The sequence below is a fragment of the Mastigoproctus giganteus genome, chromosome 6 (assembly GCF_048544385.1).
Source record: "Mastigoproctus giganteus isolate SK-2022 chromosome 6, ASM4854438v1, whole genome shotgun sequence".
Classification (NCBI taxonomy): Eukaryota; Metazoa; Arthropoda; class Arachnida; order Uropygi; family Thelyphonidae; genus Mastigoproctus; species Mastigoproctus giganteus.
The window spans coordinates 147893142-147920045 of NC_143580.1; the positions used below are offsets into that span (position 1 = coordinate 147893142).

The 26904-nt window shown below is 40.4% G+C and overlaps 1 protein-coding gene across 1 annotated transcript in view; it reads right to left on the bottom strand.

Moving 5' to 3' along the window:
* Positions 1 to 14716, bottom strand: part of LOC150084647 (32 kDa beta-galactoside-binding lectin-like) — an 81109-nt gene extending 66393 nt beyond the window's left edge. Inside the window, 1 exon segment of the mRNA XM_090376528.1 lies at positions 14534 to 14716. Coding sequence (XP_090232654.1) covers positions 14534 to 14599 — 66 coding nt within the window. The 5' untranslated portion in view covers positions 14600 to 14716.
* Between the last annotated feature and the right edge of the window lie 12188 nt (positions 14717 to 26904).

The window sequence follows — 26904 nt, forward strand, 5'->3', positions numbered from 1 at the left end:
TCAGACGCTGTCACACAAGTTGCGACATTTTGTCGAAAAACTGACATAGGTCAAAGCATGATTACATTAATGAAGTACTCACTCACAAAAGTACGGTTAAAGCAAGCACAATACATTGCGCAATAATATTTGCTATTGTATTATTACTGCTTTAATGTCATTGGTGTCCATAAAGTTACAAATTACAGTAGTCTGAAATCAGAAAAGAGGGTCAGAAAGAGATGCTTTTTTTACTGGGTAGTGATCAGTTTTTTTATGGCGATTCATCCGTAGGCGTTCCACTCGTCGGAAATAATCCTAGTAGCACCTTGCGATTATGGATTACGCGCTGCACAGCTGAGGCGTCTTGTATGAAGGTAGACGTTTTTGCTGGTGGTAGTATGCTACAATAACCACATTTTCCCCTCAGATTCCAGCTGTGAAAATTGTTAGTCTTAATAACACACTTTGTCGATCTGGCCTGTACAAGTACAGATTGACCAATGTGTATATTTTGGAGAACTATAGCCAGTTCTCCCAAATGTACAGTTTGCTAATTTCTAGTCATGTTAATACGTAAGGGGGCGCTCGGGTCGTGGAAGAGAACAGTCGGTGGATTTTTGGCTGCTGTAAAGGGATAAGTATTTTTAATTTTCACCGTATTCTTCGTTAATTAACATAGTACATTGTGTAAAACACAGATATTAAATGGTTTAGTAGCGTTCGTTAGCTTCTTATCTTGAATTTAACCATCGATTTTTGGAAGTTACGACTCCCGGTATTGGCGCCAATATTGTTGAACTAGCAGCTATATCGTAGTCGATAAGAAATAGTTTAACATATATGCATATAGCATTAGCAGAGGCATTTGATGCAAGAAAGCAAGCTTATGCAGCATCAGCCAAAAAAAAAAAAAAACCACTTCCACTTCACCCCTCTGTTCGTTCAAAATACCTGTCCAGCTGAGCCTTAAACTTATTTAGGCTATCAACCTCCACCACAAGGGATGGAAGTCTGTTCCACCAACCAACCACCCGCTGGCTAAAGACAAATTTCCGCGCGTCTATCCTACATCTGTCTTTCCTCAATTTGAATTTATGCCCTCTCAGGTGATTATTCTGAGCTAGAGGAAGAATCCCATCAGCATTGAGCATGCTTAAACCATTCAAGGCTTTATACACCTCTATCAGATCACCTCGCTGGTGCCTAGTCTCCAGACACTGTAATTTGCAAAACTTAAGCCTTTCTTCGTAAGAGCACCCCTTTGTTCCATTCACTAATCTTGTTGCCCTTCTCTGTACTCGTTCCAGCAGCTCTACATCCTTCTTGAAATGAGGCCTCCAGACCTGTATACAGTACTCTAGGTGTGGCCTGACCATCGCCTTATACAATGGAATAATCACCTCCTTATCCCTGCTGGAAAAATTCCTGTATATCATTGACAATACTCCATGAGCTACTCTTGCAGCCCGTCTGCACTGCTCAGAGAACTTCATATCTGCCTGCACAACCACCCACAAGTCCCTTTCATTCTCTACCACTGTCAGTGTTGTACCACAGAGTTGATACGTTGCTCTGGGGTTGCTGTTTCCCATGTGTAGTACTTTACATTTGTCAATGTTAAACTTCATTTGCCACCTCTCAGCCCATCTGCTCAACCTTTCCAGATCCTGTTGCAGCAGCATAGTGTCAGTAGTGTCCTTGACAACCCTGCCAACCTTTGTATCGTCTGCAAACTTGGACATTAATCCCGATATACCATCATCAATATCATTTATAAATACAGAAAACAATAATGGACCCAACACTGAGCCCTGAGGGACTCCACTAATAACATCAGTCCACGATGAGCAGTGTCCATTGATTACCACTCTGTCTTCTCCCCCTCAACAACCCCTTTATCCATAGCAGCAATTTGCCTCCAATGTCACACTGCTCCAATTTGTGTAGCAGTCTTCCATGTGCAACAGTATCAAAAGCCTTTCTAAGATCCAAGTATATAATATCAAAGTTATTCCCTGCATCCAGTTCTTTTGTGACTGCATCATAGTATCCAATCAAGTTGGTCAGGCAAGACTTCCCCTTAACAAAACCATGCTGTGTCTGAGCTATAACTGAAGTCTTGTCTAAATGATCCTGCAGTGCGTCTTTAACCAGTGCCTCCATTAATTTTCCTGGAACAGAAGTTAAGCTCACAGGTCTATAATTACTTGTGACAGCCTTTGATCCTCCTTTGTGAATTGGGGTCACATTTGCACATTTCCAGTCTATGGGTACCTCCCCTGAGTCCAAGGAAGCTCTCATAATTATGGCTAAGGGTTTGCTTACTTCCTTTGCTGCCTCCTTTAATATAACTGGATAGATCCCATCCACCCCGGGTGCCTTTCTTGTGTTTATCTTCAACAGTTTCTCCTCCACTTTACTCCCAGTTATTTCAAGATTCTGTAACTTACTGCTAGAGTTGAATACACCCCTGGCATTCCCCTTGCTGAATAACTCCTCATGTGTGAATGTCGATGCAAAATATTCATTTAGTTTGTTAGCCACCTGAGCAGGATCATCAACACTTGACCCATCAATATCAAGTGGACCAATCTGATTCATCCCTTTCCTTCTAGAGTTTACATAAGTAAAGAACTCTTTGCTGTTTTTCTTTGCATCCCTTGCCAAGGATTTCTCGTAATCTGCCTTCGCCTGCCTAACCTCCTTTGTAACTTGGTTGCATATCAACTTGTATCTATCATAGGCTTCTGTGTCATGTGTTAATTTGTAAGTATCCCATGCATTTTTCTTCTCTGCCATATGCCTCATTAGTTCATCTGACATCCATTTTGGCCTAAACCTTGAACAATATTTCTTAGTTGGTATGTAAAGCCTAGTTGCTTCCAAGATAAGTTCTTTGAATGCTTCCCATTTTGAATTTGCTGTTGGTAACATCATCAGTTGGTCCCACTGTATAGAATTTAAATACTGTCTCAGTCCATCGTAGTCGCCTTTACGGAAGCAATAACCCTTCCCTTTTCCCCTAATGGTAGTTACCTCTTTGAGTAAATCCCACTTCAGCACACTGTGATCACTGCCACCTAGTGGTTCATTTATCTGCAGATTCTTAATGCATGAAGAATCACTGCTGATAATCAAATCAAGAGTATTACTCCCTCTAGTTGCCTCTCGAACATGCTGATGTAGAAAACAATCATCCAATAAATCCACAAAAGCCCTGCTAGTGTGTGAGTATCCAGCCCCCAAATTCCAGTCAATATCTGGGAAATTAAAATCTCCCATTATAAGACACTCTGATTTACTGGCCCACTCTATTTCCCTGTACAGTTCCTTATTATACTCATCAGAGTCATTAGGCCTATAGCACACTCCTACTCTCAATTTTGATCTCCCAATGCTTATGTCACACCAAACTGACTCCACACTGCACTGTCCAGCGATGTCGACTGGCTTCACTTCCTTGGTTTTTATGTGTTTCTTAACTAATAGCATAACACCTCCCCCCTTCCTATCCTGTCTATCCTTTCTGTAGACGTTGTACTCCCCAAATTGCAGTTCCGCATCCCTTATATCTGTGTGACACCACGTCTCTGATATCCCAACAATATCTGCCTTCGATGTTTTGAGCAATACCTCAAATTCATTAAATTTATTTACTAAACTCCTAGCATTGGTGTACACGCAAGTATACCTGCACCTGTTTCTATTCTTTGCTACCCTAACACAACCCATGTGTTTACTTGTACCGCAATGGCTCCCAGCAGTCTCTGAAATACCATGCATCTTGTTTTTCAGGCTTCTGCTCATTCTAATAGAAGCAGTGCAAGAATCTTTCACCTCTGCCAGTGGCTACTGTCAATCTACTGGTCTTTGTCTCCCCCCAAGCTAGCAGTTTTCCGACCCACCTAACACTGCCTCGATAGCATCAGCAAATATTCTTGCACCCTTTCTATTTAAGTGTATCCCATCCCTGTAGAAGCAATCTCTCCTGTTAACAAGTACAGTCCAGGCTGAAAAAAAAATTCTACCCCTTGAGCCTTGCACAATCTTTCCAGGGCCGAATTGATCGACAAGGCTCTCATGTGTTAAACTCTCATATGTTAAACTATTAAACAATTAACATATATACTGTACATATGTTCAATATATACATATGTATATATCGAACTGATAGCGTAAGGTATAAAGTAAGACTAGATAGCGTACTACAAAGCACTGTATTAGGAATCTTTTAGCTTATAGTATTATCAATTAAGCAAAAATAATATTAATCTTATTAAAATTCATTGTTAAATTGTAATTAAACGGAAATCATGACCCAGACTAGAGCTGCGAAGCAAAGATCGGACTAGCGAAAGTGCTGTGACCCGGGGGAGAAACGAAGGGGGCGATTCTCCAACGCGTCAGTCTCAAAATGTGCGAAATATGAAATGTTTGCCGACTTTCTAAAACAGGACATGATCTAGCCAAGGAGGATGCCTTTGTGTGTGCTAGGTGTCTAGAAATTAGGCGCCAACTCAGCGTTCTAATGGGCGTCTATGAGAGCTTGAGGTGTAGGGTAAGTGCAGTTGAAATTAATCAGGGGCCCATCAAGCTCTCAGCTGCCCAGTTCAACGACAGAGCCTACTCCTGTGCAGGCAAAACAGGCAGAATGCGCTGGTCCCAAAGGAACTAGTTATTGTTGGTGACTAGTGTCAGGGAGACGGGGAATATACTATGCAAGAAGGATAGATGGAACAGGACCAGGGTATATCTGCCAGGGGCAAAAGTTGATGACGTAGAGTAGATCTTTTAAGGGCACAAAAGGTGATGTACACGTTGGAACTAATGACATTAAGAGTAAGAGATCTGCAGATTTACTCAACAAGTACAGGCCAAAGTTGAAAAAAAGTGGCGAGTTAGGGTTGAATGTGAAAGTGTTTGCTCATCTGCCCAGATACGATAGAAGGGAGTATATGATGAGCCTTGTCAATCAATCAATTCGGCCCTGGAGAGATTGTGCAAGGCTCAAGAGGTAGAATTTTTTCAGCCTGGTCTGTGCTTGATGACAGGAGAAATTGCTTCTACAGGGATAGGGTACACTTAAATAGAAAGGATATGCAAGAATATTTGCTGATACTATCGAGGCAGTGTTAGGTGGGTCAGAAAACTGCTAGCTTGGGGAGATACACTAAAAGGTGGCCGCAGGCAGAGGCAAAAGTGATTCTTACACTGCTTCTATTAGAATGAGCAGCAGCCTGGAAAGCAAGGTAATGGAGATTTCCAGGACTGCTGGGAGTCAGTGGAACAAGTAAAAACATGGGCTGTGTTAGGGTAACTAAGAGTTGGAACAGGTGCATGTATACTTGCATGTACACCAATGCTAGGATTATAGTTAAATTTGATGAGCTAGAAGTGCTAGTCAAGACATCAAAGGCAGATATTGTTGGGATATCAGAGACGTGGTGTCGCACAGATATAAGCAGTGCAGAATTTGAATTTGGGGAGTACAATGTGTACATGAAGGGAGGAGGGGTTATGCTATTGGTTAAGAAACAAAATCTAAGGAAGTGCATCCAATTGATTTTGGTGGACAATGCAGTGTTGAGTATGTTTGGTGTGAAATAAGCACTGGCAAAGGAAAAATGAGTGTGTTATACGCCCAACGAATCTGATGAGTATAATGAGCAATTGTGCAGAGAAATAGTGGGCCAGTAAATCAGAATGTCTTATAATGGGGATTTTAACTTTCCAGATATTGACTGGAACTTGTGGTTTGGTCATTCGAACACTAGCAAGACTTGTGGATTTATTGGATGACTGTTTTCTAAAGCATCATGTTCGAGAGGCGACCAGAGGGAGTAATACTCTTTATCTGATTATCAGCAGTGATTATTCATGCATTAAGAATTTGCAGATAAAGGAACCACTAGATGACAGTGATCACAAATGTACTGAAGTGGAAATTACTTAAAGATGTAAATACCATCAAGGCTAAAGGAAAGGGCTTTTGCTTTCGTAAAGGTGACCACAGAGGTCTCAGACAGTTTGTAGAGTGGGAACAACTGATGATGTTAGCAACGATGAATTCTAATGGGAAGCCTTCAGGGATTTAATTTTGGAGGCTACTAGGCTTTCTATTCTAAGAAATACTGTTCAAGGTTTAGGCCTAAATGGATCAGATGAATTAATGAGGCTCGTAGCAGAGAAGAATGTATGGGATGCATATAAAGTATCAGGTGATACAGAAGCCTATAGCAGGTATAAACTAGCCTGTAATCAAGTCAAATGTGGTTAGGTAGGCGAAGGCAGATTACGAGAAATCTTTGGCAAAGGATGCAAAGAAAAACAGCAAACAGTTCTTTACATATATGCAAACTCTAGAAGGAAAAGGATGAATCAGATTGGACCACTAACATAGATGGGTTGACTCTTGATGATCATGCTTAGGTAGCTGATAAGCTGAATGAGTATTTTGCATCTACATTCACATGAGGAGTTATTCAATGAGGGGAGTGCCAGAAGTTTATCAAACGCTAACAGGGAGTGAAGTGATTTTGTAATAATTGAGCAAGGTGGAGGAGAAATTGAAGTTAAACATAAGGAAGGCACCTGGGGTGGACGGGATCTATCCAGTTATATTAAAGGAGGCAGCAAAGGAAGTAAGAAAATCCTTAGCCACAAGTATAAGAGCTTCCTTAGACTGAGGGGAGGTCCTATGGACTGGAGGTGTGCAAATGCATCACCAATTCACAAAGGGGGTTCAAAAGGTGTCACAACTACAGACCTGTCAGTTTAACTTGTGTTCGGGGAAAATAATGGAATCACTGATTAAAGAAGCACTGTAGGATCATCTAGACAAGATTGCTGTAATAGATAAGACAGCATGGGTTTGTTAAAGGGAGGTCTTGTCTGACCAATTTGATTGGATTCTATGATGTGGTCACAAAGGAACTGAATGCCAAAAATAATTTTGATATCATATACTTGGAGTTCAGGAAAGTTTTTGATACTGTTGCACGTGGAAGACTGTTGTAAAAATTGGAGAGGTATCGCATTAAGGGTAAGTTGCTACAATGGATAAAGGGATGGTTGAGTGGGAGAGGACAGAGTGGTAATCAATGGACACTGCTCTTCGTGGACAAATGTTATTAGTGGAGTTCCCCAGGGTTCGGTGTTGAGCCCATTGTTGTTTTCAGTATTTATCAATGATATTGGTGAAGGTATATAAGGTATGATGTCCAAGTTTGCAGATGATACAAAGGTTGGCCGAGTTGTTAACGACAGTAAAGACAGTATGCTACTTCAACTGGATCTAGATAAGTTGGGAAAATGGGCTGAGAAGTGGCAACTGAAGTTTAACATTAACAAATGCAAATTACATTACTGCATATGGGTAGCAATAAACGAAGAGAAATGTACCAACTGTGTGGTACTACAATCAGGGAAGTGGAAAGTGAAAACGACTCGGCGGTAATTGTGTAGTCAAATATGAAGTTCACTGAGCAGTGCAGACGGGCTGCCAGGGCAGGTTATGGAGTCTTGTCAATGATATATAGGAATTTTTCTAGCAGGGACAGGGAGGTGATTATCCCGTTAAGGCAATGGTCAGGCCACACCTAGAGTACAGATCTGGAGGCCTCATTTTACAAAGGATGAGGAGTTCCTAAAACGAGTACAAAGGGCAAAAAGATTGGTGCGGGGAACAAAGGGGTACTCTTACCAAGAAAGGCTTAAGTTCTGCAAATTGCAGCGTCTGGAGAGTAAGCACCTGCGAAACGATCTGATTGATGTGTACAAGGCTTTGAATGGATTGAGCAAGCTGAATGCTGATGGGATTCTTCCCCTTGCTCAGACTAAGAACCTGAGGGCACAGTTTTAAATTGAGGAAAGATAGCTGTAGAAAAGATGTGCAGAAATTTGCCTTTAGCCAGCGGGTAATCGATTGGTGGAACAGGCTTCCATCTTTTATTGTGGAAGTTAGCTTAAATAAATTTAAAGCTGAGCTGGACAGGTATTTGGAAGGAATGGAGGGGTGAAAAGGGAGGTTTTTTTGGGTGATGCTGCATAAGCTCGCTTTCTTGCATCGGATGCCTCTACTAATGCTAATACTATACAAATTGCCAGTATAACAGAATTTGTTATTGGCAACATGCAAAGAAGCAAAGCTTATATCTTGAAAACTGCCCACTTCATTTGCCCATTCCAGTAATTTATCCAAAACTCGTAGAAATGTCTCCAAATTACCCACTTCCACATAAGTGGAAGTTTATGCGAAATAATTGATTGCTCTTTTTTGTGCCTGAATGCAGATTTCCATACATCTATTCTGCAACTATCCTTTTAGTTTAAGTGAAAGTACTCGTGTGTTATCATCCTAGAAAGAGTAAATACCCGTCAACATTTAATTTACTTAAATCTGTTAAAAACTGATACACTTCAATTAGACAATTAAATTGCAATTTAGTTGTCTTTGACAAGAACCTCTTTTGTCCAAAACTAATTTTCTCCCTCTTTTTTTCACCCTTTCCAACAAATCTATCCTTCTTAAAAGGCGCCTCCGTAGCCAGGTGGGAAGGAGAGCAGTGCGTAGCGCATGCTTCTTGATTAGACCGGGGTTCGAGCCCGTCACCACCAAATACGGAAAGGTCAGGGAATGACCACTGCATATCCCGGAGCAATATGGCCTTAGTTGCTAATGCTCCTAAAAACCAAATAACAAACAAACCTTAAAATCAAGTTTCCAAACCTAAACTGCTCGACAAAATTAACGGAACACGTAGAAAACGTGGTGTAATTCGTTCAGCTTGCGATGAAGCAGGACAAAATTTGGTATGGTGGTGTACCATAGAATAACGATGAAATGAGACAGCGAGAAACTTCGGCCAGGTATAGGCAGTGTCGTAACTAGAAAAAGTGGGCCCCAATGCAAAGTTTAGTATGGCCCCCCTCCCCTGAAAATATTGAGTAATACTATACGCAATAATGATCCCAATAAATGGGCCTTACCCCCAATAAGTGGCCCCTATTTGACTTTGGTCCCCGCAGTAACAAATCCTTAAAAATTGTCCTGGAATCAGCAGCTATGCTAATAGCATTTCACCTCTGTTCACTGCAGTTTCGCTTCTGCTGTGCAGGTAGCTAACAATAAATATGCTTCTTGTGAAAAAAAAAAAAAAGTTCGTAGACAAAGTAAATTTTATCATAAACATAACTTAAAAAAAAAAAATTTTTACTCTAATTTTTGTTTCGGGAAAGGAGGGCAGTGGGCTCTTTCGGTCGTGGGCCCCAGTGCACCGCGTTGCATAGTTACGCCACTGGGTATAGTGTTGTATAAGAATTACCAAAAAGGTCACATCACATTACAATAGTCGATACAAGATGCTCGAAAATATGGTCACATGACATCAGTACGGCGTAGATCCATCCAATGGATCAACGCCTTACAGCGGTGAACCATGGCCGATGTAAGGTTGTGGCAACAAATCCCATTCTATCAGAATGGCATAAAATGTTAGTCAACGATTCGCAGTGCTTCACTTAAATGACACACGTGCAGATGGTTATCAGTCGGCCCATAGTCAAATAATCAGCTTTTCGTATGAGACCTTGAGCGTCTTTGTAAGAGTATACGTTCAAGTAACTACTCCAGAATTTAGGTCATCTTAAGTTAAATAACGTCTCAAGAAATCTGTGCTGAATAAGTCCAATTGGACTTTTAATCTATAATTTAGGGGGGAAAAAATCTGATTATTGCAAGCATTTTTTTTTTTTATATGACTACTAAGTAAAACCACCGTCCTTTTAACTGACTGTCTTTAAAGAAAATGAAAAAGTTTTATATACATATATAATGGAAATCATAAGTAGGGCAGGAGAGAAACTGCGCGGAAATCTCTGGAAGTCTTGAAATTTAGTGTCGTTTCAAGGTGGAGTCGCAAGGTGCCAGACGCTATTTTGGTCCGACGCGGAAAACGATATTAGCTCCGCCTTTAGTTCCTTCAGATCGCATCACACCCATAATCTAATCTAGCGGTGCGCCTCTTTTCTGTATTCGGTTTCTCCCGTTATGTTAGTTCCTTTGCTTCAGTAACTGATTAGATATTCAAATAAGCATACGAAAGGAAATGAGATATGATTTCTGCAAAGATATTCTAATCGATCACAAAAGAAGGCTAATTTAAACGCAGACCTATTAAAAAATAATTGTTTTAATCTCAGAGCACTTAATTGAAAGGGTGAGTAACTTTGTTCAGTTAAATCCTCACATGAAGTCTTTTAAACACATTTATTCCTTTTGTAGAATTCTGAAACTCTAGAATTTACTTTACATAAAGCAAAGACATTGTGTATGAGAAGGAATCATTTAAGTAACCAGAAAAGGTTACTTAATGATACCTTACAAAAGGTTTGTAATTCGAAAGGTCTTTACTAGGAATCGCGCCTAATATATATTGACTAGAATTAATTTTAAATTACGAAGTAGAATAATTGCTTTCGTTACCAAGTTGCAAATTGACCGTTTACTTTTATGGCATGGCTGTAGAATTCAATAGGATATTACTGTATAATACACAGCAACGAGTAGCGCCGTGTGGCGTTGGGTATGTTAGTTTCGTGTATTAATAAATAAGTACAGTTGTGACTGAGTATTTTCCCAATTTGTTTCTTCCAACAAAAAATAATGAAAAAAGTGTTAAAGCCTATCACCTACAACAGTTTACGGATTAAATAAGTTTACTGAATGTTATGTATTACAATCTAATAATCAATCTCCATGCAAAATGCCAGGAATATGATCTACTTATATTTTCCAAATTATTCTTCGTGGTGATAACCAGCGTAGTAGACAGTGACGGGATTATATTACGTTTCGGCATAGTTATCAAAGACTGTTCAGGAATCTTGAATGCTTTGTGAGTTTACAGTGTTCCGCAATGTAAATCAGTCTTAAAAAACTGACCGATGGAGCCAAATAGGGTTTTACCTGTCTAAACTGAGGCAACTAAAGCCATAAAGGCTTCAAAAACGTGGACATTGTTTCATCACTACAGCGTAAAAACGCTGTTGTGATAAAAAAATAAGAAAACGTATTAAAACCATTAACTTTTCCAGTGGGGGTGCAGTATTGTGTGAGTTTATTGTTGGGACAATGAAATTGTAGTTTTTATCGAATGGAGGCGAATTTCAACATGCAAAACTGTATGGACGAAAATTTGTCCACAAATGCATTTCTAAATAGCTACCAAAGACGACACCTGAATATGGTTAGTACTGCCGCCTTGTGATGTAGTTAACATATGCATTGCAATCACTTTTCACAAATACGGAATTCAGCTAGGGTTTTTTTGTAAAAACGAAAAAAAAAAAAATTCTAATTATTTAATAATCACTCGTATTAAGTCTGTAAATTGCATTTGTTGGAAAATTTATGCTTCGTTTTGCTGCTTACAGAGCATCATACTATATCTTCCTGTAACGAAATAAGTCGCCATTCGCTGGCAAAGAGATTTCCGTCAGCGGATTCCAGCGTCCCCAGTCCATTGCATTCAGGGTAGTGTTGAAATGGCAGCCTGGAAGCGACTGCACCCATGCGCCTTGATGCGGTATTTAAAAGGAGATATAGATTATGCTCTGTGGTATGGCCCGCCTCCTCGTGGCAGGGACGGTAACTAACCTAATTAAGATAAGTGAAAGGAATTCGCTGCTGTGTCTTCCTATGTTTTGAGTTTAAATTTAGTGTTGTGTTAATTAACATAAAAGTACCTTAAAACCAAGACGTTAGGAATGCGTGAGGCTCTAAGAAACCATAGATGGAATGGGAAATGGTATAGGGTAAATGCAAACTTAAATGATTGCACCCATGCGCCTTATCCGCTGGCACTACATACAGTGTATGCTGGATTTAGCCCCGTTAGGGCAGAAAGTGATTGTAATTACCCTGTGTATCGCTTAGTTGTGGCCTCCTCCTCATGGTGTAGACTGGCACTGGGCGGGCTATCCTTGTGATTGGCAAAGTGGCAAGAAGAAACTAAACCTATTGCAAAAACATAACAGTGGAGTTGAATTAACGTTCTGGAGCCGTTGTACAATAATATACATGTCTACGTGCATACATACATGCAGCAGATCTCGGGGGGAAAAAATGCAATGGGACGTTTTCATCTAGTGGGGTGAGACAACATTTTCTTGTTTGCATCCGGTGTTTAAAAGTCTTGACACCGACTTTTGTTTTCCCTCCCTTTGCCATGCATCTTTCATTATCCACTTAGCCATACAAACAACCATAATTTTCAGGATAAAACAAATATACTGGGGTATAAAAAGTTGATATCCCGATTTAGTTTGTTTTGAAGTGTTTTTGGTACATCGATAACTTTGGTGATAATGCTTCAGTTCATAGTATTATTAATATTAGCCATATGGTGCAAGGAAGCCTGAGGCTTATGGTGCACCAGCCAAAAAAAAAAAAATTGAATTACCCTGAGAGAGAGAGAGAGAGATGGCACGCATTGTTTGTATGAATGTGTTCATGGACTGATTTGAATGTTATGTAGGTGAAAAAAAAAATTTCTAAAAACTCACTGGGAAGAGGATCCTACTTTCGCAGGAAATGAATTTATAATCTTGAATACTATTAACTCATACATACGATTGTGTGTATGAGTTAATAGAAAATGTCCTGTGAGTTGAAGTTCGAGAAATACTGTTCAGTTTACCGAGTTCATTACATTGGCATACGACTTGAGGTTAGAGTATTTAAAAATTTAAGATTGCGAAGGTAATTTGAGGTTTAAAAATGCTGTTTATACTCCTGGACGACCACATAGGGTCAGGAGCTCACAAGATAGAATAAAAAACGTCAGTGTCAGTACACACGTCTGAGTGTAGTAATGAACCCTCAAACGCATGCACTAATGTACCTTGGTGCGTAACCACTCGTCTGCGGCAGCATGGATTGAAGTTTTGGTTCTTGTTCACTTTTAATATATTTTATTTAAGGGAAATTTCATTCTGTTTCGCTTATGCCGATTTGAAGTGCGAGCCGTTTGAGTACACTTCGTAGCTCGTGTATAGTAATATGAAATCGTGGTGCTAGAAGGAACACGTTTCTATTTATAATAATAAAGTTGTTTATACTGAGTCACGACCACCAGGTTAGAGAAGTTTACAATTAATTTTTTCATAATAAATAGTCATGAACCATATTTAGCAGTCATGCGAGCTTGAACCTTGATCCACTCAATTGTATATGCCTTACTGCATTCTCGCGTGTGTGGGGAGGGTGTGCAATCTTCAACTGTTTTCCACTGCCGAAGCGAATAATGAGCTAGCATAACTGCCGACTGGCCCGACTTGTGCTAATGGGAAATAACTTCGCTGAAAGCTAACGGCAGCAAAACAAAACATCCAGTTATAATATGACAAAGATAAGCAAAAACTTAAATGCAGCGTAGCCACTTTCCTTCCAAGTTAGGAAGATGTTCAGTATCATGACATTCACCTAATGTCATTTTCTGTTGAATTACATTAGGTAAGTGTCATTAGTAAAATGAATTTTGCTGAATTCATTTCACTAAAATTAGAGGAAGGGAAATAAATGTTCAGCTTGCACAGATTTCATCTCCTTCCATAATGGTAGAACTGGCGGTATGGCAGTTTTGCCAGTGGAACTGGACAATTTTTTTTTCCTGCACTTTTCAGTATTGGATACAGTATTAATAAGCAGCTGACTTTAAACATCTAGAAGGTTTAAGGTCGATAACGTTATCTTATTTACAATCATATTTTGATGACAGAAATACTCTGTATACGTCTCCACTTTTGAGTTACATCGCCTATTCGTGCGCCACTGATATCTTACTGCCCTTAGAATTCGATACTTTTACATCATAACTTGGGTTTTTTTCCTTCTCTGTATAATCATTAGCTACCAGTGTCGTCTATACAACTGATTCCCCAGAAATAGCAATGTATATTGATCAGAACTGTACTCTCGTCACCACATAGTATTTTTCAACTGATACCGAGAGTTTGCTATTAATGGAGTTGCCTAAAAGTTTTATCTTTGAACTTTTCTGAAATAACCGACTCATCGCGAGAATATTAAACTACCAAGAATCGATATTTAAGTTTTTAACGGTATAAGAACACCTTCCTCTCGCGTTATAATTGAATGAATAAGAATCTTCAAGATTTAGCTGAATATAAATGTTACGCTGCTTTACCGTTATATAAATACTCGTAACGTTCTTGCATATCATTTCACAAGAGAGAGGGGAAAAAAATGAACATAAATAAATTGAAACGTTCTTCAGTTCACTGAAGATTCTTATTACGACCAAGCTCCAACAATTAATTTAGTTCCTTCAGCGGGAAAAATCACTTTTAATTTATGGAATTGGCATAACGAAGCACCAAATGGGCAGTTCAAATTCAATTAGTAATGCGTAACAGTGACATTACATCTGAGTTATTTGAAGTTCATTTATATAATAATTAGGATGAATACAACTAAAAAAATTTAAGAACAGAAATGAAATAAGTTAATGAAATTAATAACGGAACTTACGGCGTTTCTGTAGTGAAGACCCGGAGTCCCCGCTGCCTTTTCTATTAACCTAGTAAGTAAACTCATGATGCAGGAGTAGAAAAAAATCGTCTAGAAAACTTGCTAGTAGTTATCGGTCTGTGTCTTGCAAGTTATATTACTTTGACATTGCAGCAGAGGAAACACCCTAAGCGCAATGCAGAGGGCACTGTCCTGTTGGCGCACATGAGCGCCCTCTAGTATCACTGTTCTACTAATTCACCTAGGCTGTTTCGAATAAGTCGGGCCGTGTCTATCCCACACAGTTATGCAGAATCTGTGGTTGCCAAACCTCATGTTCCTTTAGTTGCAGACGTTTGGTTTGCTTGTATGTATAAGACAGAACATGCAACCACGTGTAGCCTCAAAACTAGATGAATTGAGAAGCACGCAGCGCGCCAGTGACATCGAAACAGCTAAAAAACTAAAGGCGCCAAATAGAATGCATTTCTATTATTAGTCTCTCTCTCTCTCTCTCTCTCTCTCTCTCTCTCTCTCTGTTGTGTGTAGTAATTAGCTACGAATTCCAATTAGAAAATGAGTTAGGAAAGTGTATTTAAAGCCCACTTTTGTTATCGGTTTTAACATCATATTCAGTACACTTTTCGTAAGGATTTGGATACTTTTTTTTTTTTTTTTTTTTAAATTTATTAAAACATATACGCAAGAATTTTTCCGACAATGTCCACATGGCTAGTTCAGTATGATAGTGCTGTTCTCTCACGTCGAGTCGGAGTGGCCTGGATTCAATTCCAGTCGCCGGAACGAAATTCAGGGACATCGCCGCACTGAAGCATATTTTATGGACTTCACTCCGTGCTGGTTTAGTCAAAAAAAAAAAAAATATATATATATATATATATTATATTGGGGTCGTCCTTAAATGATTACATTTACCGTTTATTTATTATGTCTGTAAATTCCGTGTGTTCTTTGGACAAAAAACCTCAGTTTTCTGGGGGGGGGGGGGGTTGATATCTACGACTGAGACCAATAACTCAGCCACGGAGTGAAAAAAGCCCATTAAAGTTCCCCGCGTCATCGATGGGATCCGTATCCGGGCCTTTTCCACCCGGTGTGGGGAGGGCGGTACGATACCATTGTGCTACTCGCGCAGACAGCAGGGTTAGTCAGTCTCGGGTAAGAGGATGAATGGATTTTCCGCTCGGAAACTCAGATTTTTTGTCCAGCAACAGACATACTGACTATAGAATACTCGCGGCGTGTAGACAAATTTTCAGGGGGTTGACTAATCAATCAATTTTTTGCAAGTTTCATTTATTTTTGGATCATGTAACCATACCTTTATCACAGCACAAATCATTTTCTCTTTGTAGGGTCCATTTTTTTGAGCCTATCGTTACAGACAGCCTATACATATTCAATAGGATTGAAGTCAGGGGAATTTCTCGGCCATTCCAAGCACTTGATATTGCTTCTTTAGAAAATTGCACGACTTTTTTGAGTGAATGACAGGGAGCAAGTTCCTGCAGAAAAAATCGTTCCCGGTTGAATCAACCTCTTGGTAGCACAGTTGGTAGAATTGCCGTCCTCCTCACACACCGGGTGGAAAAGGCCTGAGTCAGAATAACGCAAGAAATTTTTATGAACCTTTTTCACGTGGCTGAGTTAATCGGTCTCAGGCGAGGGTAGCATGATTTTCTCCCCAAAACTAGTGGTTTTCGTCCAACGAACAGCAGTTCGACCACAGAGACACGCAATTTACAGACATACTATATGCGTCATTAGGCCGTATTGCGCAGCGCAATACGGCCTAATTGCTGATACGCCTAAAACAAAAACAAAAAAAAAAACAAACAAACAAAAAAAAAAACAGTTGCATCTAGCTTATTCAATTCTGGCAACATATTTGTTGCTAAAATTGATATATATTTGTCATTATTCATCATCCCATCTGCAGGTACTAGTGATCCAGTGCCTTGATACGAAAAACAACCCCAAAACATTTTTAATAGGGTGTTTGACCAGATACAGTTTCTCCATTTTGACCTCCTTAGGGACGAACTGTTGATTCGTTAACTTTCGCACCAGTTCCAGCCAAATCCTTTTGTAAGTCAGAGCTTTTCATATGAAGGCCTATTTTGTTTCTTCTGATTCTATAGGCATCAGTTTTGGATGTTGTTTTTCTTTTCCATCCACATTAGTCTTTTATTTGAGGTGAAACTGCACCATTCTCGTGTTTCAGCTTGATTATTTTATTAACAGCTGTTAAACTAATTTTATACTCTGCTATGCTCCGTCTGGGTAAGTTAATGTAAGGGTAACGATTTTAGACTTTTTCTAGTGGTCAGATCCATTTTGCAACGAAAGATATATAACACAAAAGCATTTCTAAAGATTTTTATTTAAAAGCACAGCTCTTTGGATAAATCATTCAATTCTTCCTCAAAAGGCGACTGATATTAGCATTAGCATTAGTAGAGGCATATGATTCAAGAAAGCAAGCTTATGCAGCATCAGCCGAAAAAAAAAAAAAAAAAAACCACTTCCGCTTCACCCCTCCGTTCGTTCGAAATACCTGTCCAGCTGAGCCTTAAATTTATTTAGGCTATCAACTTCCACGACAAGGGATAGAAATCTGTTCCACCAACCAACTACCCACTGGCTAAAGGCAAATTTCCGCACGTCTATCCTACATCTGTCTTTCCTCAATTTGAATTTATGGCCTCTCAGGTGATTATTCTGAGCAAGAGGAAGAATCCCATCAGTATTGAGCATGCTCAAACCATTCAAGGCTTTATATACCTCTATCAGATCACCTCGCTGATGCCTAGTCTCTAGACACTGTAATTTTCAAAATTTAAGCCTTTCTTCATTAGAGCACCTCTTTTTTCCATTCACTAATCTTGTTGCCCTTCTCTGTACTCGTTCCAGCAGCTCTACATCCGTCTTGAAATGAGGCCTCCAAACCTGTATACAGTACTCTAGGTGTGGCCTGACCATTGCCTTATACAAGGGAATAATCACCTCCTTATCCCTGCTAGAAAAATTCCTGTATACCATTGACAAGACACCATGAGCTACTCTTGTAGCCCGTCTACACTGCTCAGAGAACTTCATTTCTCCCTGCACAAATACCCCCATGTCCTTTTCATTCTCTACCACTGTCAGTGTAGTACCACAGAGTTGATACGTTGCTCTCGGGTTGCTGTTTCCCATATGTAGTACTTTACATTTGTCAATGTTAAACTTCATTTGCCACCTCTCAGCCCATCTGCTCAACCTTTCCAGATCCTGTTGCAGCAGTGTAGTGTCCTGGACAACCCTGCCAACCTTTGTATCGTCTACAAACTTGGATATTAAGCTTGATATATCATCATCAATATCATTTATAAATACAGAAAACAATAACGGACCCAACACTGAACCCTGAGGGACTCCACTAATAACATTAGTCCACAATGAGCATTATCCATTGATTACCATTCTCTGTCTTCTCCCCCTCAACCACCCCTTTATCAATAGCAGCATTTTGCCTCCAATGCCACACTGCTCCAATTTGTGCATCAGTCTTCCATGTGCAATAGTATCAAAAGCCTTTCTGAGATCCAAGTATATAATATCAAAGTTATTCCCTGCATCCAGTTCTTTTGTGACTGCATCATAGTATCCAATCAAATTGGTCAGGCAAGACTTCCCCTTAACAAAACCATGCTGTGTCTGAGCTATAACTGAAGTCTTGTCTAGATGATCCTGCAATGCTTCTTTAACCAGTGCCTCCATTAATTTTCCTGGAACAGAAGTTAAACTCACAGGTCTATAATTACTTGTGTCAGCCTTTGATCCTCCTTCGTGAATTGGGGTCACATTTGCACATCTCCAGTCTGTGGTACCTCTCCTGAGTCCAAGGAAGCTCTCATAATTATGGCTAAGGGTTTGCTTACTTCCTTTGCTGCCTCTTTTAATATAACTGGATAGATCCTATCCACCCCAGGTGCTTTTCTTGTGTTTATCTTCAACAATTTATCCTCCACTTTACTCTTGGTTATTACAAGATTCTCTAGCTTACTGCCAGAGTTGAAAACACCTCTGGCATTCTCCTTGCTGAATAACTCCTCATGTGTGAATGTCGATGCAAAATATTCATTTAGTTTGTTAGCTTTCTGAACAGGATCATCAACAGTTCACCCATCGATATCAAATATGACAACAAACCTTCCTGAAAAGAAACAAATGAAAATACAATTATAAAAAGCTGTTAACAAGTTGATAAAAGACAATATACCAATTTTGAACACATTAATTTGCATAGGACTGTACATCTCTAAATTTGACAGACTTCTTGGTTTTTTCGCAGCACTTGTTTTCAAGCCAGTGTTAAGGCTTGAAACGTGATTACTTAACACTGGCCTGGTCGTTAGGATTTAGCAAGAATGTAGAAGCTGGAGTTAAACTTAGTGTTAAGTACTTGACAGCGGAATTGATATATATGAATGAATAATAATTGGGGAACCTCACCTCTGGGAAGTAATGGTTATTTCCAAAAGTCACATGATAGGTAGAGAGAAGTAAATGCCACTTAAAGGTAATATAGCAATACAGTCACCCCTGCCTATAACTGAGTGTGCATGCACACTTAGTTACAGGCAGGGATGTGCTGAAGGGATCTAGATTAACCTGTACTGCAAAAAAAAAAAAAAAAAAACATAGTTTTGATAAAATTTAACAGACCATTTTAACTAGGAATGATGCTTAGCTGATATCCTCGAGCAAGCCCCTAATTAAAATTCCCCACGTGGATGACGTGAGGAATTTTTACTGGCATTTTTCACAACGTGGCTGAGTTTATTCGGTCTCAGGCGAGGACAGCATGGTTTTTCTCTGGAAACTCGGGTTTTTCGTCCAGCAAACAGAAAATCGACCACAGAACACACGCAATTTACAGACAGTATACACGGCGTAGTATAGCCTTAGTTGCTATACTCCTAAAACCCTACTACAGCAGCAGCCCCTTATTAACAAACTAGCAGCACACCACGGGTTACAGGTAGATAGAATAGAATTGAACGAGAATAGGACCAAGATTCCTTCGCAAGAGGTATGATAGCAATTTGTCACTTAGTGGGCATGTATCATTTGCCAGATATCAGATTCCCAAATTCAACTTGTGCGCGAACGGAAGACAAGGTAGCGCGATCATTCGTCCCAAGCCCATGCACAAAGAAACGGATAGTAAATGAGCTGACTCCAAGAAAACAGTTGAGAACTTGAATAAGCATAGAACTAACAAAAACGCTTCATAGAATGGATTACCTTTGGTACGCAACTGCTGATCAATAGTAACCAAGGGTCGAAGCTTCCAGAAATGTATATTTACTGCCTATCTTGGTGAAGGAAAGGAATGGTTGGACATTACAACTTCCGGATACTAGCAGTCTCTTCAGGTCTCTTGTCGAGAGATGCTCCCGCACCCATAGCCAAATATGTAATGGGAGGTTTACAAGGAAGGACCGCAAACTTCATGCTGGGGGTCAAGAGATCATGTTGCTCCTTAGATAATTGTTTGCTGCCCATGTTCAAAACAAATTGCGAGTTATCTCTGATATGTGTGTTCCTAGCAGTTTCTCTCTCATATGTGTGTTCCTGCTAACTTAATTCACTTTAAAACAGCTTCTATTTTGCAACACATCCGGCCTATCACTAATAATCTCAGGCGATGTCAACGGGAAGCTCTTTCTTTTTTGTGCAAAGGTGGCACTATTGTAATCTTGCCTGCAGATAAGGGGCGGCGCACTGTTGTCCTGGACAAGTCGGAATATATTCGTAAAGCCCTCGCTCTATTACAAGATCGGGAGGTTTATGAAACTGTTCAAGACTACCCTGTGAAAGTGTTGGAGAAGCTGGAATCTAAAGTTAATAAACTTGTGCATTCTTGGATTTTAGCTAATAATATAACCAAGCACGTCCGCTGGAAGCTTCATGCGACAGGTTGTCGACTCCCGCAGTTTTATGGACTTCCAAAGATCCATAAACCTGATATTCCTTTACGGCCTATTGTTTCTTGTTGTCATGCACCTACATATGAACTTTCTAAACATGCCAAGTTACTAGCACCCCTTGTTGGGAAAACTGCTTACATTGTTTCCAGTAGAACCCATTTTCTGCGTATTATTAAGAATTTTACTGTTTCTGAGAGCGAGGTTATGGTCTGTTTTGGCTTCTCTGTTCACTTCTGTTCCTGTACAACAGGCCGTTGCCTGTGCGAGACGTTTTTTTTTAGCATGGATACCACATTGGGAGATAGAACCTCACTCTCTACAGATGATATTTGTACCGCTCTCAATGTTTAACGGGGGGCGTGATCATGTTCAATGACTCTGTTTCGCCAAACACAGGGCACAGCTATGGGTGCCCCTGTTAGTCCTGTCGTGGCCAGTATCGCCATAGAGGAACTTCAGAGTCAGAATTTCTTGAACTTACCTATTCCTATCACTCTCTGGTGTCGTTCATCATCATTATCATCAGCCATTTTCAATCCACTGCAAGATGAAGGCCTCTCCAGCAACTTTCCAGTTCCTTCTGTTTTGTGCAATGGCCATCCATTTAAAACCCACAAACTCATGAATTTCATCTATCCATCTCCGCCGTTGTCTTCCAGGTTTTCTTCTAGCTCCTCTTGGGTACCATTCTGTTATTTTCTTAGTCCATCTGACATCATTTCTTCGAGCTATGTGTCCTGCCCAAGACCATTTTAGTTCTTTAGTTTTGATACGAATGTCTTTATTTGAGTGTGTTCTCTAATCAATGTGTTTCCTCTTCTTAGCTAACTGTCTGATTCCCAATGTAATTCGTTCCATTCTTCGGTGTGTAGTTTCTGAGCTTCTCTTCCATTCTTTTGGTGAGTGGCCAAGTTTCACTTTCATACACCATGGTGGGGAGTATACATTGGTTCATTATTTTACGTTTCAGACAAACTGAGATATTGCTCCTCAGTATGTGACTATGTTTCCTGAATGCTATCCACCCAAAATTTATTCTTCTCTTGAATTCCAGCCATTTATCATTATTACAGCTAATAACTTGTCCCAGATAAGTATATTCAATTACCACCTGTTCAATTACTTCTCCTTCAATCATTATGTTCCTTTCTGTGGCATACTTGTTCATCATTACTTTTGTTTTAGCCATATTCATCTTTAGTCCAAATCCTTACTAACTGTGCATAACTGATTAAGATTTTCCTCTAATTCTTTGGATTGTGGCTTATGACCACAATGTCATCTGCAAATCGTAAATGGCCGTGGCCTAGTGGTCAGGCGCGCGGGTGCATAAGTACACGTGCCTTGAGTGATCGGGATTCAAGCCCGTGATTACTGAATATTCTTGTATTCTATCTATCTTGTGAACTCCTCTGACCGTTTGGTCGTCCTCGAGTATAAACAGAAAAGTTATTTTTTGTTTAGGTACTCTCCTTTCACATTGACTCCTTTCTGCGACCAGTCTAATCTTCTGAAAGCTTCCTCAAGGGCAGCAGTAAACAACTTCGGAGATATTGTCTCCTTGTCGAACTCTTTTTCAATTTTAAATTTCCTATTGTCTTTGTCTAGTCTAATAAAGGAGGTAGCGTTCTCGTACATTTCCTTCAAAATCATAATGTATGGGGTATCTCTGCCTTGCCTTTCCAGTGCCCGAGACATTGTCTTATGCTGTATAGAGTCAAATGCCTTTTAATAATCCACAAATGCCAGGCATAATGGTGTTTTATATTCATTTTCTTTTTCCATTAGCTGTGATATTACGTGAAGATGATCCATAGTTGAGAATCCTGTCCTAAAGCCAGCTTGCTCTTTCGGTTGATTCCCATGAAGCATTCCTTCTAATCTGTTAATAATGACCCTTGTGAACAACTTGTAGATGTGGGATAACAAGCTAATTGGTCTATAATTTCCAATTTCTGATTTATCTCCTTTCTTATGCAGCAAAATTATGATTGCATTATTCCACTTTTTAGGTGCCACACCTTTTCTAATGTATTTTGTGAAGAGTCTTGCCAGTTTTTGTGTTATGTCTCTTCCTCCCAATTTTAACAACTCTACAGTAACTTCATCTTCCCCTGGAACTTTCTGATCCTTCATTTTCTTCAACGCATGTTCTATCTCATCAGGAAGGATATTAGGTATGTTGTATGTGCTACTAATTTGCGATCCATCTTCCCCACTGCTGGCATCATTCCCTCGCTCCTTGTATAACTCTTTATAGTAGTCTTCTGCTATTTGAATTATGCCTTCTTTGCTATTAATAAGTACACCCTCACAATTCTTCAGTTTCAGTATAATTTGTCTTTCTGTATTTCTGCTCATGACTGCTGATTTGCCGACCGGGCTAGCCGAGTGGATAAAGTACCTGCCCGGCAACCCAAAGGTCGCGGGTTCGATTCCCGCTTCGGGCTTGGATCAAAGTACTGCAAAAACCTTGGGAGGCGCAATATGGCCACAGAAGCCGATGCGCCAACAACTACCAAATCAAAAAAAAAAAAAAAACAGACTGCTGATTTAAATCCTTTATTTTCCCTTAATACTTGTTCTACTTTTCTTGTGTTAAATTTTCTTATGTCCTCTCTGAGTCTCTTTCTAATGACTTTGCATAACTCAGTATACTCAATTTTCTCCGTCAGTGTTTTTCTTGCACTTCATTTGTCTTCTTCGGTTCATCATGACAAGTGTTTCTTGACTGATTTTTTTCTTCTTTGGATTTCTTTTTACCTATAGGTTTCTTGGGCTCTATCACTTTCAGAAATTGTAATATTTCTCGTCGATATCTTGTTCCTGAACAGTCTGCAGAAGCTCAAACTTGTTCTTAAGTTCCAGTACATACTGCTTTTTCTCCTCTTCTGTTATCTCAAAGACCTTCGTATTGTTTACTCGAGTCAGTTTTTTCCTTTCTTTTCCTAAATCTATATCAAGTGTGCATCTTACCATTCTGTGATCACTTCCAACATTTACCTTATTCAGGATGGTAACATCATTCGCGATATAACTTCTGTTAGTGAGGATGAAGTCGATTTCATTAGGTGTTAATCCATTTGGACTCTTCCATGCCCACTTTCTGTTCATCCTTTTCTTGAAAAAAGTGTTCATTACTGATATTCCTTGAGATTCTGCAAATTCCACAAGTCTTTCATTTCTTTCACTAATTCCACAAGTCTTTCATTTCTTTCACCAATTCCACAAGTCTTTCATTTCTTTCGCCAATTCCAAAATTTCCTATAGTTCCCCTTTCTGCCGACCGGGCTAGCTAGGTGGGTAAAGTACCTGCCTGGTAACCCAAAGGTCGCGGGTTCGAATCCCGCCTCGGGCTTGGATCAGAGTAAATTGCAAAAACAAAACTTTAGGAAGTGTATTATGGTCACAGAAGCCGATGCGCCAACAACTAAAAAAAAAAAAAAAAAAAGTTCCCCTTTATGTGCTGTTTTGTTGCTTGGTTTTTTTTAGGAGCATTAGCAATTAAGGCCATATTGCTCCGGGGATATGCGTGGTCATTCCCTGACCTTTCCGCATCCTCCGTATTTGGTGGTCACGGGCTCGAACCCCGGTCTAATCAAGAAGCGTGTGCTACGCACTGCTGCTCCTGGCTGCGGAGGCGCCAAACTGTGTTGTCTTTTTCCAACCTTAGCATTGAAGTCCCTCATAATGATAGTGTAGTGTGTTTTCTGCTCATCTAGAAGGCTTTCAATCTCAGTGTACATTTTTTCAACCTCTTCTTTGTCGTTATGTCGACGATATCTTCGCAATTTTTCCCCAAAGGATCGGAATCTCGACTGCTGCAATATCTCAATTCCCTGTCGCCCGTATTCAGTTTACGATTGATTTGGATTTTATTGGCGCATTAGCAACTAAGGCTATAATGCGTTTACGATTGAACTAGAGGTTGATAATACTCTTACTTTTTTGGATGTGTTAGTCCAACGTATGGATTCGCGTTTAGTAACTTCCATTTTAGGAAGCCAATGTGCACAGGCCAATTTACCAATTTTGGGTCTGCGCACTCCCCTGGTAATTTGCGTAGCACTGCTCACACTTTATTTTCCCGTGCTTGGATGCACTCTAGTTCGACTGGTGAAGGTAATTGGAGATTTCTAAAATTAGAGCAGAACTTTCAAATTGCAGCTATCCATCTCATGTTAGATAGATGTAAGCTTCAAGCTCACGAATTTTTTTTTTACGCAATCTAACCCTCCTCGCGTCAATGAATTTTTCTCTACCACCTACATCCCCTGTTATCTGGTGTTTCAGAACGTCTTGTTAGGATTTTGCGTCTGTATCATATACGATGTGTGCAACTTCTGGTGGGGGGGGGGAATTACAGTATATTATTTCTAAGGTGAAAACACCTGTTCCTCCTTTCCTACGGAGTGGTTCCGTATATTGCATTATGTGACCGGATTGTCTGTGTGGGGGGGGGGGTTATGTAAAGGGTAAAGTGTGTTTAGGGTAATACGGCACTAGGGGTTTCCCCTATTTCCGCATAGTATACATTGTGGATGTTAAACAGAACACCGTCAATGCCAGAAGTTTAAAAGTGTATGGATTTTGTATATGTGTGTAGTGTCGTTGTTCGTCTGGTCATTTAGCCGTTGGACCCCAGTGGGGACCACTGTTGCCCGCACTTTGCCCCATGGAGGCAGACAGGTACACCAGTATTTTAAATGGTGCCCTGGGGGGGTGTAAGGTATAAGGTATGTTGATGTCGTGCGGCACCAGGGGGTTTCCCCATCTCTGCGTTGCTTTCATTGTGGGTGTACCAGTTTGCTGGGAATGCCAGAGGTTTAAAATTGTGTGGTATTGTACATGTGTAATGTCGTGTACCGTTGTTCATCTAGTCATTTAGCCGCTGGACCCCTGATGGAGCCCAACGTTGCCGCACCTTTGCCCCGTTGAGGCAGACCAGGAGTCCAGTAGGCTTAGTTACTCTGGCAGGTCCTGCCGCTTAGAGTCCTGAGATTTCGGCGGCTAGGACCTAAAAAAATATTCATATGTATGTGTATATACACATGTATGTATGTATATACTCATTTCGCTTGTCTGCTTATAGCATACGTTGTATGCCCGTACACCATCTAGGTAATATCAACCCCCACTGGAGGGGTTTGATATTACCTAGATGGATAAGCCGAGACTGGGTGGGGTGTTATAAAGTGTAAAGTATATTTAGGGTCAGGAGTTTTCTCCATCTCCACGTAGTTTACATTGTGTGGTGATACAGATCACTGTAAAAGCCAGAGATTTAAAAGTGTATGGATCTTGAAGTGTGTGGTGCCGTGTACTGTTGTTCTTCTGGCCATTTAGCCCCCAGACCTCTGCCGAGGCCCGAGGTTGCCCCAGTTTCGCCTCCAGGAGATTCCTGAGATTTCAGTGGCTACGACCTAAAAAAAAAATGATCGCATAGTGTAGCGGGGAAACGCTGGAAGAAAGCCAAAAATGGTGGGCGAAATTGATTTTAGATTATTGAATTTAGTTTGTGTGGGGCATTCATTTGCGTGCAGGTAGAGTAGGGGGAGAGACTGAAGACTGGGGGGGATAGACAGAAATATGGGGCCGATAGGGAAGACAACTCCAGTTAGAGTGGGACATGCCCATGCCCCACCACAGGGGAAAGTGGGGGCGGCGGAAGGGAGAGGGGACAGCGAGGCCGTCTACTTTTCCCCCGCTCACGGAAGGGGAGGAATAGTGACCGGCTCAAATCGCCTGTATGGCACAACCAGTAGAAAAGTCATCGCTAGGACAGCATCCTGGTTTCCAAGGTGTTAGGATCATTTGTGGGAGGAATCCCATCCGAGATTCATAGTCACGAAGGCGTGGTTGATTTCTACCTGTTAGTTTGGTATGGTCAGTTCCTTTGGCCTATGAGTGGTGATTTTTCCTTTGGCCTATGAGTGGTGATTTTTCCTTTGGCCTATGAGTGGTGATTTTTCCTTTGGGAGAGTCATGTTATGGCGGTAGGCTTGTTCTTCGTCTCTCTAACAGGTCATGGGCGAATTTTGTGAAGGCGTTGTATGCTTCCTTTGATTCCAGAAGATAGTGTTCTTGGTCCTTCGGGTTGAAATGGATGGTTGCGATCAGTATGCAGCAGAGGTCTTCATATAGCGGACAGTGGTATATTATGTATTCCTAGGATTCCAGGAGGCCACAGGAGCAAAGCGGGTTGTCAGTCAAGCCTAGGATAATTCATTTTACTTTGATGGCACCATGACCAGTCAGAAGATAAGTAGTGAAGAGGCCTGGAGAGAACCAGGATGGTGGTGGTGCTGGGTGGGTTTTGTCAAGTTCTGGTAAGAATTTCTTCGTTATTGCACCTTTGGTTGTGTCATTCCAGCGTTGTTGCCAGGTCTGTTT